The 17339-nt window shown below is 40.7% G+C and overlaps 1 protein-coding gene across 16 annotated transcripts in view; it reads left to right on the plus strand.

The window, feature by feature from the left end:
- ROBO2 (roundabout guidance receptor 2) overlaps positions 1 to 17339 on the plus strand; it is a 1574925-nt gene that overhangs the window by 1438234 nt on the left and 119352 nt on the right. For all 16 annotated transcript variants that reach the window (XM_030580139.1, XM_030580131.1, XM_030580217.1 and 13 more), the window contains 2 exons: positions 6705 to 6829; positions 13294 to 13465. In XM_030580139.1, the coding sequence (XP_030435999.1) occupies positions 6705 to 6829; positions 13294 to 13465 (297 nt within the window). The remainder of the gene's footprint in view (positions 1 to 6704; positions 6830 to 13293; positions 13466 to 17339) is intronic.

Genomic DNA, 17339 nt, shown 5'->3' on the forward strand with positions numbered 1-17339 from the left:
GGGGTATGGAACGGCTGCCATATGAGGAGAAATTAATAAGACTGGGACTTTTTGGCTTGGAAAAGAGACAACTAAAGGGGGATATGATAGAGGTCTATAAAATCATGACCGATGTGGAGAAAGTAAATAAGAAAGTGTTATTTACTCCTTCTCATATCACAAAAACTAGGGGCTGCCAAATGAAATTAATAGGCATCAAGTTTACAATAAACAAAAGGAAGTATTTTTTCACACAATGCAGTCAGCCTGTGGAACTCCTTGCCAGAGGATGCTGTGAAGGCCAAAACTATAACAAGGTTCAAAAAAGAACTAGATAAATTCACAGAGGATAGGTCCATCAATGGCTATTAGCCAGCATGGGCAGGGATGGTGTCTGTAGCCTCTGTTTGCCAAAAGCTAGGAATGGGCAACAGGGGATGGATCACTTGATGATTACCTGTTCTGTTCATTTCCCCTGTGGCACCTGGCATTGGCCACTGTCAGAAGACAGGATACTGGGCTAGATGCAGGGGCGGCTCCAGGCCCCAGCACGCCAAGCTCGAACTTGAGACGGCAAGCCACGGGGGGGGGGGGGCGCTCTGCCAGTCGCCAGGAGGGCAGCAGGCAGCCAGCCTTTGGCGACATGCCTGCTGAGGGTCCTCTGGTCCCGCGGCTCCGGTGGACCTCCCGCAGGCATGCCTGCAGAGGATCCACTGGTCCCGCTGATTCGGTGGAGCTTGGGACGGCAAAATGTCTAGATCTGCCCTTGGCCTGATGGACCTTTGGTCTGACCCAGTATGGCCATTCTTATGTACCTAAATGGAGCTAGAGAATCCTGCCATCCTTCAGGAAAACACCTCCATGTGGACGTGAGTCTTGTCATGTGACCTACAAATTCCAAAGCCCATCCACTGACAATGTCATAATCTCCCCACCAACAACATGTACACCTAAATCCACTGAAATATTCATAATGAATGCCACTAGTGTCCTGGGAGTTGGAGAAAGCACTGAAAGCCAGATCCAAACCCACTGTGGGCTCTACTGATGAAGACCAGGACCTTGAATTGGATCCAGACCTAGACAGACATCCAGTGGAAAGCACAGTTATGATATGTCCTTACCAGACCATCCTGTGCTGCAGCATGTTGTATGAGAAGTAACCTTGAGGAGGCCTTCATATGTCATCTTTGATACAGCACGTTTCAGTGGCTTGTCCTGGGGGTGCTGATAGGAATGAGTCACTATAATTTGGTGATATTTGACGGAAAAGACTGCAAAGTTTTGACCAGTCATCCTGTAGACAGAAAGAAATAATAATTTTGCTACTGCTACATCTAGAAGTTCAGTAGCAGTACTTGTAGGCTGTGGCATCACTTTGACAGCTAGGGAAACCAGATGCTCTTAGCTGAGGGAGTGGTCAGGGACCATTTCTTTAGAATATGCCCATCAATTAGCAGCACCTGTTTTGCCCAGAATGAGCCTCTCACCTGCTGCAGTTCTATATCTCTATTTCACCCAGTTAGAGGAGTATCAGGGAAATTTATACTTGTCAAGTGTACGAAGAGTCATTTTATTCTTCAGCGTCATCCAATCCCTACTTCCAAATAAATAAAAAAAGATGATGATGACAGTTAGTAATAATATTACCTAACAGAAAAGCAGATCTGATCTTTGTAGCTGTGTAGTACATCCCAGCAGTTAATGGAACTTTGAGTGTTGGGCAGAGGCTAAGCAGCACACAACCCATATTGTACGGGCTATGAAAATGATACATCTTAAAGGTGAAAAGATTTTAGAAATTAAACTTTCATGCCACTTGCAGACCATAAATTATTAAAGTGCAACTGGAAAAAGGCCTTCAGAATGAATTTGTTTTTGATCTCACAGCCTGAACGCACATATGTTCCGTCATGAATTAGAGATTTTATTTGATACACCATTTCCTTTTGAGGTAAACGTGTTAATAAATCATTGAAGTTTCAAATGAGCTCCTATTTTTAGAACTTAAAGGTATCCAAAGTAATCATGCTGTATATCACTGACTATGGATATAAAATAGCTGAAATTAGATGTTATGAAATCATTAATTCAAATTGTACTCTACAAATAGTAAGAGAATACATTTTAATTATAAATAAGCGCTTTTAATTTTGTTACTGTCACGCTTCTCTTGTAAAAGTTAATTTCATTGGGAGCCTGATCCAAACTCCATCAAAGTCAGTGGAAAGTCCCCCCTTTGGATCAGGGCCTAGATGTTATGGTGTATTTAAAAATTCTTATCTACGTATGCATAATTAACAAATTAATTAGGTTGTCACCATTTGACGCATTGTTTGGTGGACTATGTACAATGAGTTAGGTTTGCATAGTAGATCCTAGTGGACAACTGTGGACATAATTCCCTCAACGGTACTATTTGCACTGGTTTTATTTCAGTTCTAGTTTCCAATAGTGATTGTACAGTATATTTTATTACATAATTTACTTTTAATTAAAATCAAAGTATATAATATCTAGACCAAGGGCACCTAGTTTGGGGCCGTTGTCCGTGAGGGCGTAATGACAATACAAGTCCCTTAGGATCATTGATTTCAGTGGGAACTGCTAGTACACAGCACCTCTCAGGAGAAGGCCAATAATTCTATTGTGATATTACTTCCTATAGGGTCACTACACTTTTTACTATAAAATTGTACATTTTACCTTGATAATTCGCCTGAGCTCCTGCCCTCTACAATTCATATTCTGCCACATTTCGTATAAGGTGACTAGCATTCAGCTGGGAGGAATGAACTAATCAGTCAAAATTTTCTACAGCCGATGCTTTATAAGCCCCATGTGACTCAGCATAGCCTTAGAATTCAGTAACACCCCTGGGTGGAAAAATGAATGGCTTGCAATCTATCCCAATGGGCTCATTCTGCTAGCTATTAGCTATGATAAATGCTGAGGAATGCCTTTGAAATACTTTGCAATATTCATTGCTCCCCCCCCTTATTAAGGCTCTTTAAGACATAAGCACAGGCTACCTTTTATGTACCTTTATTAATATAGCATAAAGGAATCATTCACTCAGGCATGAAAAGATCCAGAAAAACAGGTTGCAACAGAATGCCACCATTAGCATCTTGAATTAACATCCCAATGCTCACAACTCCATCTTTGCTATCTTCATTTTAATTCATGCCATAGAATACCATCCTGTGCTGTAAAAACAACTCCAAACATGATGTGATTAACCTTAGGGTCCCCCAGACCCTCATCTCAAAGCCCACTCGTACATGGCCTGTGCTTTCTATTCATGTTCAACCATCTGATTTCCATATAATCCTACTCGCCCTCACAAGCTGCTATTAGCATAACAGAGCTTTAGCATGACATTGATTGAAGCCAGTGCTTGCTGAATGCAGTATCAAAGCATAATTTGCCAGAAATCAAATCTAATTCACAGTGCACCATATTAAAATTTCTCAAAAAACTGTTTCAAGAAAACTGTCCTAGGCCTCTAATCTTAATTGTTCTTCTTTATATTCTTGTCTAGTTCTCTGGAATTCAGGCAATATACTTTGTTTAAGAGCCACGGTCTTTGACTTGGGCGTGTCAATTAAACAAGAGTTTTTCCACTCCATTTACCCCAACCCCATTAATGTTACAGCTGAAACAGTGAAGGGTATTTGATTGATGGGCAAAACACTTGGTTTATTACATCACAACAGGTTCTTTGGACAGGTTTCCTAATGTGTTGGGTTTTTAGGTAAGTGCAACAACGTGTTATAGCAGTGCCTACTAGGGCTGAAATGAGTTTATCTGATTAAGATTTGTTTTAAGGCTTTATAACTTATGGTCCAATGGCCAGGGCACTGAAGGGGGAGCTGAGAGACCAAGCTTCTGGTCCCTGCTCTGCCACTGACCTGCTGCCATTAAGCAAGTCACTTAACTGCTCTGTCCCTCAGTTGCCTAATCTGTAAAATGGAGATAACAGTGACTACCCATCTTTGGAAACTGCTTCTGTGTCTGCCCCCTTTCCAATAAGTTCAAAAAAGCCCTAGAGTCATTTGAAATAGGACAAGGTTGAACCAGTCCCTGCTTTAGGGCACACTCTGCACTTTGTAAAAGTAGTAGTGCTACCACTTTGGTGCCCTGAAGGTTACACTCCACCAGAATTTCTCCAGTTGTAAGTGCTCAATTTTATTATCAAATCTCAGTTATGGTTGGGCAGCCTGGCTTGGTAGGTAAATCTGTTCTAGTATTGTGGAGTCATGGTTTTCATCCGGTGAATACCATTAAAATCCAAAGATCCCTATTAACAGAGCTGCAGTTCCACACTGCAGTGCATTGGCACAAATTGGGGCACTCTTTGAGTTCCCTATAAAAAGATCCATCGCATCCTGTAGAGAGGTTACCCTCTATAGGGACATTGGAAAAGTAGGGTTTAGTCATTTTAGATGCTTTTCTTATGTTCCTTAAAAGTATATTTTAAAATAGATTAGCTAAAACTTGGCTGGAGGGGATGGTTTTGTTCTCTAATAACGAGTACCCGATCAAGGCATAGATACTATGGGCCAACTCCTGATTACCTCAAAACCTCATCATTTATTTATTGATATTTTTAAATTATATTTCTAGCCCTCATAACTGCAGAGAAAAGCTTGGAAACGTGAGCATAATCAGTGCAACAATGTCTGCCTGAGTCTGCAGAAAGCCTGAAATGCTTGCTGTGAGGGAGTGAGCTGCCCTATTCATCTCAATGCATGACATGCTGCGATAGCCTTTTCAGTGCCACTCTGGAGAGGACTTTGTTTATGGCTCAATAAGAATAGCACAGAAGGCCCACCCCTCCCACTCAAGCAGGTACCCCAGCAGCAAGGGTGTAAATACTAACCCCTGTCTCCCACAATTAGCACCCCTGCCACTCATTAATGAAGACACACCCTTTGCTTCTTCCAAGGGTTGGAGGACTTCTTCTGATGCTCCTGGAGATGAAAGTCCACAATGTTGTGTAAGGGTGTTTCAGATTAATCTGGAAAAACCTACCTGTGGTGTGTAGACATTATGGCACTTTTTTTAGAGCAAGGGTTTGCTTTCCCTGGTTGCTGCTCTTGCACCCTGAAATCGTTGCATGAATGTGCATTGGGCTGAGAGAAGTATGGTAGGGAGGGAATCATGCCTCAGCTAATGCTCTAGGAGGCTGTAAACTGAGTTGAGAGTCTAGGGCTGTACACCAAACAGTATCATCGCTGTCAATACAGAGGCCACTCAGAGATGACTGATGGAAGTTGAGGGAAATTCCAAGGCACAACCTCAATCTCTCCCTCCTCCCCTCTTTCAGATAGCTAGCAACTTGCTGAGCACTAACAGGATACGCAAACTGCATTCCTCAATGGGAGCTGGAAAATTCACACTCAGGAGTATGAGAGAGAAGGGGAAGCTCCTTATTCTGCTTTGCACCCAGCACATAAACAGAGCAGCTGGCAATATTTGAAGTGTGTTCTAGGATCCTTTGGGAGAGACCCTTTGGAAATGTAAAATACTGTGAATCCAATCATAAAACGCCTAAGGACCACCAGTTATTTTCAAAGTGAGGAGATTTTGCTTTCCATGCATTTTAAGTGTGTCACTTCCTTTATTCCCCCATGCTTATCATACCTAAATTCAGCTGCTGTGTTTCCACCTTCCTCCTCCATTCTGTCTGCATCACCTCCCATCTCCACATCATCATTTCTCTTTCACTCATTTCCTCTCCACGCCTTTCACCAGCCCTTGCTCCTCTTCCTATGCTCCCCTTTCCCCTGGTAAATTCACTCTACACTGCTCCATTCTCCATTGCCTTCAACTGCTCACTTCTGACATTTCCCCTGGTCTTGGTCTTCCATGTATCTCCTCCCTCACTGGAGGAGCCCTCCCTGCCAATTCTCATGTCTCTTTGGCATCACAATCTTCCCCTTGTCCCTTCTTTCCCCATTTACTCTCCCTTCTCCTCTTTCTGTTCTGTCTGGGATGCCTGCTCCTTCTCAACGTAGATCACTGCCATCCACAAACTTTTAGCTCCTGCTGCCTTCATCTCCTCGCACTCATTGAAACCTTGACAATATCTCACACTGCCACTCTCCTTCATAGCTACTTCTCCTTCCCACACATATTCTGCTCCCACTCATCCCTAAAGGACGATGGGGGAGGCATTGGACTTCTCCCCTCCTGCCTCTGTCACTTCCAGACCCCTCCCTTCCCATTCATTTTTAAAAGTGTGAAGAGATGGACTGAAAAGGATGTTGGGGATATGCCAGTTCCATACCCTGGGGCTCACCACAACAAAGTACAGTTGCATCTAGATTAAAGGCACAGCAGTGAGCTCTCTAAAGTGCAGATGGTATGAGAGTATCAGTATTGGTCCAGGGGAGGCTTGAGAACAAGGTTAGAACATAACCAGCTTGTGCACCATAAAGGGCTGATTGTTGCCCCTCATCTTTTATTGACATCAGAGCTTAAACAAATATGTGTGATTGTAATGCTTTCCTTCTTACAGCTGATGGAGGTCATACATGGAGATGCTTTCTTTTCTGTCTCTCTTTTTTTTGTATTTACTAATTGTGTATGTACTAATTAATGAATGTCCTCTGGCATGAAAATGCATCTACATAATACTGTCTTTTCCCTTTGATATTATTCATCCATTCTTTGAGAAATCTCTCTCAATTTTACATCATGTTTTCCTTACATTATAGCTCCCCCACAGTTTGTGATAAGGCCACGAGACCAGATCGTAGCCCAGGGAAAAACAGTGACCTTTCCCTGTGAAACTAAAGGAAATCCCCAGCCTGCTGTTTTTTGGCAAAAGGAAGGCAGCCAGGTGAGTCTAAACCCTTCATCTGAACACTTTTTTTAAATTGCACATTTTTCAATATTTTAAGTCATTTAATTAACTCACTGTCTTTCACATGCTCTGTGCACCTTATAAAGAGATCTTGTCTGCTTCATTACACTCCATAAATGTCCTTTAATAAATAATGTTGTTGTTGATGCACATTTATATTGTGAAGCGCCCAGAGGCCAACTAGGTATGGTCCCATTTTGCTAAGTGTTGTACAGACATACAGAAAATCCCAGTCTGTATCCCTAAGAAGTTTTCAGTCTGAAACACAAGACAACAGGTGAATGGGATAAATATAGCATGGAGCGAAGGAGACAGGGTAACAAAAATAAGAGGATGTACACAATTTTTAGCCAATCAGGGGCAGTAATTACAACAGGGCACCTGTGTTGTTATAATCAGGTAGTTATAGATCTAACTGCCTGATTTGCACTGACGTGTGCCACAGTGCATGCAAATGCAGGTTTTGAGCATGCAGCTGTTTGCCTCCATAAAACTGGCATGCACAATTTCTGAGACTCATTTTGGAAAAATTTCCCCTCGGTATTTAGCGCCATTTTAATGACTGAGTTTCTGACACCACCCTGGGCCAATACTGATTTCCTTAGCTTTAGATTTGAATGTGGTGCTGTCACAGATAAATCTTTGTGTAAATTTTCAATGTTGTTGCTTTGCCAAGACTAGTTATTTCAGAAGACAGGCTGTCTCACTATCTGGATGGTTTTCCTTTTGGTGGGTAAAGTTTGGATGTTGCAAACCACGGCCCAGATTCTCTCCTGAACATGAGCTCTACTAAAGGCAGGAGAGGAGAGCATCAGGGAGCTGGCTGTTGTTACATCCATGTGAGATACATTGCACTGGTGGAATTCTCTGCTGCCCATTTGTGGATAGTTGCTCTTTGTGGTACCTGAAATGTACAAATGGCCTAGATCTAAATAGAGACTGTAGCCCTGGATGTTAATATAATTTTTCTCCTGGAGTCAACTGAATATATTTTCATCTGTTACCCTTCTCCCAGGTGGTTAATGGTAGTTAGAAGGATCAGATTCAACATGTCATGAGTCCCTTCTGGAGAATATTAAAATTAACTTTAGGCTCCACCTAGAATTCTGTGGAAAATAAATAAATCCTCTTCCAGTTGCCTAAGCAGGCAGAACTTCATCACCACCACCACCTCCAAGCACTCAGGTTATGTTTACACTTACGGAAGCATGTACAGTACGTACACTGCACTCCCACCTAGCATGGGTATAAATAGCAGTGTAGACAGCGAGGCATGGCTTAGGCAAATACAGACATGCCAGAACCCTAGGGTGTGTACCCTACACAGTTCTCTTCACACACAAGCAATGTCTCCCCCATATACACTATCCCACTGCCTACCCCTTGCTGGAGCCTTTCCCCACCACGGGGAGCTACACACTATAGTGGATGTTTTTCACTGTGGCATGTAGCTACACTTTTCCTACATGCTACCACCAATGTAGACAAGGCATTATTTTGATAGGGACATAGATTCTTGGAAAATGCAGCAATCCAGCAATATTCAAATAAAGATTAAAGCAATCAGGAAACCTGCAGTAATCCATTCAAATCCCTCTCACCAGTCTCAGTGAATTCCCAGTAGCCCTAGGCAAGAGTTCTCTGATCACATCACTCCACCCACAACAAAACTCGCTCTTGGTTTGGGTCAGTGAATATTAGTAGCCCAGCATTCTCTGCAGTTCTGTTTCTTGGCCTGTTAAAGCTGCTTGTCTAGTTCCACCTTGAGCTGCCACCACCTGACCTTATTGAAGTCCCATAACCTTAGTGACCATCTAATTGTGCCTTTATAACAAGAAAGTGAGTTAAGAATGGAGAAAGTCTGAATCCTGTATAAAAGCTCATCTTCTTAGAATGTTAGAATGTGGACTGGTATGGCTGTGCGCCAAGGTGACCAAAGACATCTTTATTACTGCACATATTATTTGAGGCCCCAGTTGTGCAGTCAGAAGTTCTACATGAGTGGCCCCTCAGACCTTTGCAAAAGTTTACTCACATGGAGCTACAATGAAATTAATGGAGCGCTGCATGAGGCGCAATGGTCCAATTACAGGATCAAGATCAAGCTCAATACCCTATGTTCTCTGGGGTTGTGCAGCTACAGGAGTACATGCGTGTGCAATTGTTAAGTTGTTTAAGTTGATTCTTCACTCAGTTTTATTAATCTGATTATGCAACATATAAGGCAGTTCAGATCTAACCATCAAATATGTGGTTCTGATTCTTGCAAAGTGCAGTATTGTGGGCCTCACTAAGGAGTAAATTGTTCCAGGAGGAAAATATAATAGCATTTTGAAATTAAACCAGGAAATGCTGATGTGCTAGCAAACATTTCAAAAACCCTTCTTGTAGAGGGTTTTAATAACATGGTAATGTTTATGTAAAGTGGGCTTTATAGTGTCATGCTTGAATCTAATAAAGTGGACATCCATCATGTTGTAATAAAGAGAAGAGCTTCTAATTAAAGTAGGGCATCATTTGCAGGATTAAAGTCATTTAGTGTAATTGAAAAGTGTTAATACTCTATTTTATCCTCTTCCGTTGGTATCACTTCAAGGGTAAAAACGTTTTAAGGTGAAAATGTGTCTTCTGTCTTTAATTGAATGTTATTACCTACTGATTGTACCATGTTGAAGCTGTTTAATTACAAACCTGGAAAATTAATTACAATATTGAGAACCAGATCCCATAGGGTTAGAATGTTCTTTTTTGGCAAATAAAGGCAACCTAAAATTGGTATCTTGATGTTTATAATCAAACCTTGAAACATAGCTCAATGTGATTCATTATACCCACATGTTCTTAATTGAGCAACAATGAAACAACACAGGTTAACCAGGTTAATGTTACCATCCTAATATAAACTTTCTAGGTTTTGAAATAAGACACCATTCCATTAAATAGCAAAGTCTCCACTTGCTACATTTTATCATTGGAATGAAGAGTACAACACTTTGGCCACATCTAAGGTTAACATGTGGGGACACTGTATCTTTGAGTGTTTACTCCTTGCCATTTGGACTTGCAATGCTTTCTTTGTCTCTGAGGAAATGTCTACACTGTATTTAAAATCCTGTGGTTGGCACATGCCAGCTGACTCAGGCTCCCACGGCTCAGGCTAAGGGGCTATTTAATTGTGGTGTAGTCGTTCAGGTTCGGCCTGCAGCCCAGGGACTCTTGCACCTTGCAGGTTCCTAGAGTCCAGGCTCCAGCCCAAGCCAGGGTGTGTACGCGGCAATTAAACAGCCTCTTAGCCTGAGCCAGGCGGGCCTGAGTCAGTTGGCACGGTCGGGCCAGACACAGGTTTTTAATAGCACTGTAGACATAACCTTAGTCAAGAAACTATCTTCCTTGCAATGCTGCTGTTAGTGTTTATTGTAATATTGTGTAGAGCTAGTCAAGCTAACCCATTCCAGTGATTACAGGGAATTCTTCATCCTGGAACTGTTCCTCCATCCTGTTTCACTAAGCACAGCCAGCTGGAAGGGAGGGGAGTTGTTCCCTCTGGAAAGATCCTTGTGCCAACTTGTACATCAGCAGCTGGTCCTTTGTATTTGGTAGCCTTTCCCCCCAAAGCTTAACAGCAGTACTCCAATGAAATGCAGCAGCTTAAGGCAATGAATTTACTCTTACTAGTCTCTAGTTCCTAAACACTGTGGGCAAAATTAATCCCCGGTGTAACTCCATTACAGTCAATGGACATAAAGCCATTGAAGTCACTGGAGGTATGCCAGGGATGACTGTGGCCCTCTGTGGGCCAGCATGTCACCATTAGGCCTGAATGAGCGAACAATTTAATTGAATCTACTTACTTTATTTTAAATTCTTTAAATTTACTCTGCGGTCAATTTATGGCAATTTATAATCTGTGGGGTCTGATCCTGAAGGGTGCTGAGCCTCATCAATTCCCACTGAAGCGTAGAATTCACTGGGGCCCAAGGCCCCTCAGGATTTGGCGCATGCTGAAGAATCAAAGAAGGATGGTCGCATAATCAGAAATTAATATTTTGAATGCAACAGTGAAAATGATTATAAACCCTAATTTGTACTAGCTTGTGTTGCCATCTACAAAACATCAAGATGGGTGATGAGTGGCTGCACAACTCTGCCACATCAAAATTCTCACACAAGTGGGCTTTTATGCTCATTCTTCATTCAGCGCTTGCTTACACTACAGATCCTTGACCAATATAGCTATTCCAGCAGAGCTACCTAATGTAGACACAGCATAAGCCGGCAGAAAGAGTTCTGCTGGCATTGTTACACCACCTCCCTGCATGACATTAGCTAAACCGACAGAAGCACTTTTCTGTTCGCACAGTTGCATCTACACTGCCGATAAAGCCATATCAGGTAGGAGGTGTGATTTTTTCCAAAACTACTCAGCATTAGCCTAACTTTGCTCCCATGGAAGTCAATGGTAAAACTCCCATTAGCTCCATTTGGAACAGTTTTAGTCAACACTCAAAGCTTTTAAAAATCCCATCCTGCATATTTAGGCAAACTTCGAAATCTTAACTGAACTTTTCCAAACTCCCATTATTAGAAAGCCAAACAAAACTACCTTACCCTAAAGATGTGCTTTTCAAACTGTGCAGCAGGACTCCCAAAGGAGGCATGAGAATGTGAATGTGTCAAGCAAGGGGAGGCCTGAGCTGTGTGCAATTTTTTTCTTTTAAGAGCTCTGGCTGTCATTCTCAGGTGGCTGGGGCTTGTGCAAAAGGGTCATGCACATTGAGGAGGTGGGGGGATAGGATCCAGGAGACAGCCGGAGCCCCACTGCACAACCCCCGGAGTGACAGCTGGCTTCGGCTCTCCTTCCCACCCACATCCCTCACCTGGTAGCAGCAGGACTGCAGCTATCAGCGCTGGGGTGACAGAAGCAGCAAGAAGTAAGGGTGGCAATGGGGTGCTAAGTCTGCTGTGAAGTGATATTAAAAAACCACATTGCCACCCTCACTTCTGAGCTGCTGCCGGCACAGCACTACCTATACAGCTGAGTGGCCAGCCAGGTGCCGCTGGTTTCTGCTCTCCCTTCAGAGCTGGGCAGCAGTATATATACTTGTGAGGGGCAGGGGGAGAACATAAGCAACTATAGACACAAAGAAAGGGGGCACAATCAAATAAGTATGAGACCCACCGCCCTAGAGTAATCAATAGCTAACAGTAGTGTTGCTGCACTGTTTGGGTACGTCACTGGTGTTAACAATTGTCATATTTTTATAGGGGTTGGTTCAGTACTTGTTTTATTTAAGCTGGTTTATAAATCCATAAATCATCATTCCATAACTCTTATGAAATTAGTTAATTCAGTCAGTTTTCCTCCTTTAAGTAGTAACGTCTCATCATAACTCCTAAACCCTCTCCCCTACTCCCCTTTTCCATCTCCCCTCCCACCCCCCCGTCACTTTCACTAACCTGTCTTTCCCCAAGTGCTGTCTCTCAATCTTTCAACCCTTCTTTCCTCGCATCAAAGCCACTGTCAAATGTTATCACTTTTCCCTGGAAAATTTGCCCCCAGCTGCTAAAGCCCTAGTTCCTTGATTATCATTTTGCATTGATTACTGAATCCACTCTATTTTCCCCAGTCCTCATCTCTCCCCCTCCAGTCCATTAAAAGGGCTTCAGCTAAAATAACCCACCCCCAATATAAATGTGCCACCCCCTCCTCAAAACTATCAGCTCCTTGCCAATTTTCACATCAAATTTATACTCCTTGTCCTCACCTTCAAGGTTCCACACTGTCTGCCTCTTGTCTATGTCTCAGTTTTAATTTCCTTCTACTCCTCCTTTCACCTCCCATGCTCTGCCAATCCCTCTTTCTTTATGATCCTTTTGTGTCTTCCTGCCACTTCTGCTTCTATGCCTTGTTCATGCTGCCCCCTTTGCCAGGAACAGTATTCATTGCCAAACAATCTCACTCTGCTCTTTCAGATCACTACTCATAATTCATTCCTTTTAGGTAGCTTTCTAATGTGCACTGTAGTGTTAGCTCTTCCTGATGTAACACCCAGCTATTTATGTTATTAAAATAAAGTTCAGAGTTACCAAGGTACATATGAAACAAAGTCAGAACTAATGAGATACATATGAAACAAATCACCCGCATATATTTGTTGAAATCTTCTTCCAAACCTCAACCCCTACTGGCAACACAATTGTCTGTCATAATTTCTCAATGGTTCTGTGTCTAATTTAAACTGCAAGCTTCTCCAGGCAGGCAACATTATCTTATTATGTGTCTGTAAAGCCCTATGCACACCTGTGATATTATATAAACAGTAGCTTTTTTTTTATTTGTGTTTATACATAATGCTTGTAAAGAAAATTATTGTGCTCTCGACTGAGGGAAAAGCAATGTTCTTGTATTTGCACTGATGTGATTTGAATTGTCTCTACAGAATCTACTCTTTCCAAACCAGCCTCTCCAGTCCAACAGTAGGTATTCAGTATCACCAACAGGCGACCTCACTATTACTAACATTCAACGATCTGATGCAGGCTACTATATCTGTCAGGCATTGACGGTTGCTGGGAGCATTTTAGCAAAAGCTCAACTGGAAGTTACTGATGGTGAGAAATCAAAATTTCTATTATTTTTTTTAAACCAGTGGCACCAAAGAATTAAAATATAATTTGTAAATATAGACATGTCAGATAATGTAATTCATATTGGCAAACATATAGGATTCTACAGATTATTAATAATGCAAAAAGGACCTTGGTGCAGAGTCTTCTCCATGAACACAAAAACATGGAATACAGATTTGCACATCATATGAAATTTTTGTACCTCTTTAAAACAATCAGTGAAAAGGGAGGGATACACCAGCTCAGAATACAATTTGTGTTAAGGGACACTGTCCAGTACAGTGGAACTGAAATTTAAGATGCCCGTATCCTAATCCAGAATGAGCAATGGATGGTTTTGTGGTAAAGCACTGAACAGCAACTCAGGAAAACTCAGTTCAATTCCCAGCTCCACAACAGACTTCTGTTACCTTAGGGAAGTCACTTTGAGACATATTGTCATCTCATGAAAATTGGAATAATACCATTTAAATTTATGGAGCTATGTCTGTGCACATCAACTGAGGACCCTGGCCCTTAGTTTCTCTGTGTCTCAAATCCCCATTTGTAAAGAGAGGCCCGTAATATTTCCTTACGCTCACAGGAGTGTTTTAAGGATAATTAATATTTGTGCTGCGTTCAGATTCTGCAGTGATAGGAATCCGACAGATTGACAAATACTACAACACAATGTGATTTGTCACTAGTCATTTCCACATTTTGTTTCGGGAAAATACCTTAAATGCATTCTTTCCTACATAGTGCATATATCTCTTTTTCATTTGAGCCCATGAATCCTGTTAACATCAGTATGAGTTCTGTTCATGGATCTAGGGCAGAATAGTGCCTTTATATTACTAGAGAAAATGGAGCTGAAATTCCTATTTGCCTAGCAGGTCATCGCATTCCCAGGCCTTATTATTCCCTATCTTAACCAACTCATTAAATATCTCCTGACAGACTTTAATGAATTTTTGCCATTAAAACTGTTGTTACATGCACAGATCCACTATTACAGCTCCATCAGAGACCTGCCTACATCATGAAAGTTTGAAAAGATGTCTAATTCTGAATAATCTGGCTTTTCACAAAAGCATATTCATCGCAAGTGACAGGTAGAGAGGTTCAGACACACATTATAGAGGTTTGAGCATGAATTTGATGCCTTTTTTTCTGTTGTTTTCCAAAAGCTGTCTATATTTCTATGTCAAGGAAAGATAATTTCTTCCTTATCCTTGCATCTTTACAAGCACGCACTGCATTTCCTTAAAGTAGTTTCTAGGAGATTAAAGCCTAACCTTCACTCTGTGACCTCTTTAAGTCTTCTCTTTCTCTTACTCTCTATGACAAAATGATGCGTTTTCATACAATTCAAATTTACATGTAGATTAAAAGGTCATTTAAAATTAATGGAAAGGCAGTATTTTTTAATATCTGTCCACGGCGCTGTCTGATTCAATGCCATGGCTGTGATGGGAATAAATAGAACATGCAAACATTGGCTGATAGGACATTGAGCTGTTAATGGTTGCACCTGCTGTTGCTGCAGAGATTTACTGCAACAGGGGCTGAAAGGAGCAAGTCAGGTTCAAGGATATCAGTGATGAGAAATTCTTCCTTTAGACAGACAAGGCCTCTGGTCCTTCTTAATCTTTATTTATTTCTCTGTATGAAAAAAGAAATCATAATTGACCTCTTCTTTATCTGCATCAGCTTATGCAGCCAGTCAACAGAAAAAGCTCATTAAGGTGTCCATGGCAAAAAGCAAACTCAGCTTGAACTAATTACATTCAAAGGTACTTAGCATTCTACATTCCTTAAGAAAGCATTCAATAGTGCCTGTATGACTAAAGGAATGAAAAACCTGCATTCTTCAAATATCTCCCAGAACCTGAGAGTCAGGACACTCACTGTAATATAATACAAGATGATTTTATAGAAATATGAATTCATTATTGAGTTGAGGGGTGGATGAAGGTCATGAAGAATGTTCAGATAGAGTATTTTGCAATTGTGATTGTATAAATAAAGGTACCACTGTATCATAGATAATTTTTGACATTGCCTTTAGTTAGGGAATTAAGCATAAATATCTATGCATCTGACGAAGTGGGTATTCACCTACGAAAGCTTATGTTCCGATATGTCTGTTAGTCTATAAGGTTAGTCTTTGTCGCTTTTTACAGATCCAGACTATGACAGCTACCCCCTGATACCAAATATTCTTTGTCAGCTCATGCTGAGTATAGGTTATAGAAGTTAATGTTTTTATTAGTAGAGAAATGTAATTTCAGGGTTTAAAAATATATTAAAATATAAACATTTCAAATATTAGCCATATATTTGAGCATGAGCTTTCCAGTTTTTGGCTGGTGGTTTCAGTTTTACTTCATAGCCCAGAATTTTTCTGTTTGGTTAATGATTTAATAATAGTGGCAAGCCATCATTTTCATTTTGAACACAGTTTTGTTTGATCCCAGAGTAATTTGGATTCAATTGAAATTCCAATACAGAATGAAAACATATGTCATGTGCAGAAAAACAAGTGCTTAATTATACCATATATAGCAGTGTTTCAGTTGTTACATTTTTGCACTTAGACGTCTTCACTGGAAATATTTTTTACTCAAGTGTTCCTATGAGAAAAGATTACTTGCTGTGATGAAATGTGCTGAGTTGAGTGATAATTTTGCTGATTATGGACTGTGCTGAGAGCTTTCGATATATTTGAAATTCAAATCTTATACTATCTTGAAAGATCATCACATAAATCCAGAGTCTCACTCAGATCTAGAAAAGTAACATCATTCAAAAAAAAATGAGAAAGTCTTTGCAGTCTTCCAAAAGCAAAGGTAAGCATGCAGCTCAGAGTCTTGTAACAGCAGGTCATGCAAATAAACTTCCATTTAACTGTGTGTCTGTGTGATATAGAGAGAATAATACACAATTAGTAATTTATTCCATAAATTTAGCCTCTTTTTGTGCACAGAATATTCAGAGGTAAATCTCAATTTCCCCTAATCAATTCATTATTCATAATTATTGATTGATTGTTTTGGCCACTGTGTATTTTTTTTACTCTATGGATTAGTCACAAATAGTTCTCTGTGAGTATCCAGCTCTCTGGACTTGAAATTCAAGTTGTATTCCTTAGTTGTGACTAGTCAGATAAGGCACATGATCTTGTTTCCATCACTAGATGTGAATGCTTGCAGATACTAATTTTAAGTTCAGTTTTCATGAATGTGTGCACATATGACTTTGAAGTTCACTTTTCGTGAATATTCATATCAGTATAGCTCAATCACACACGTTTGTAGAAAATGAACACAAAAGGGTTTATGCTTGGACAAAACAAATTCACCTAAAAATTAAAGCAACCATTCGTGGATTTTTTACCGTGTTTGTCCATCTTTGAGGTAGAGAGACCCTCAGACATATACAGACATTTTTCCAAAGCACTGCTCAAGTATTGGTTCCTGATTCACTGAGAGACCTATATCATGGGAATCTTGTTTATATATTTAAATAACTGACAAACACAGAAGAATTTAGAAACATTTTACAGAAGATTTACAAGTCATAGAAGTGAAGACAATACAGTTGTTCACAGATCACTGGAAATCCTAAGTGTTCATTTAACCTTTAGCCTTAGTGTCATGGAAACCTGTAGTAGTCTTTCACCCATAACACCCTTGAAAATGAAGATTCCTTCTGGCCAGGAGACTTTCAATTACTTTATTGATCAAACCCATTTAAAAGATTATGAGCTACTCATTTGGGCAGTAAAAAAACTAATTAGATGCCAAAGAGCAATATCTAAAAAACAATAAGCTTTTAAAATACCTAGATTGCTACCCATAAAACAAGGCAAAGA

This window comes from Gopherus evgoodei, chromosome 1, assembly GCF_007399415.2.
Source record: "Gopherus evgoodei ecotype Sinaloan lineage chromosome 1, rGopEvg1_v1.p, whole genome shotgun sequence".
In the NCBI taxonomy this organism is placed as follows: domain Eukaryota; kingdom Metazoa; phylum Chordata; order Testudines; family Testudinidae; genus Gopherus; species Gopherus evgoodei.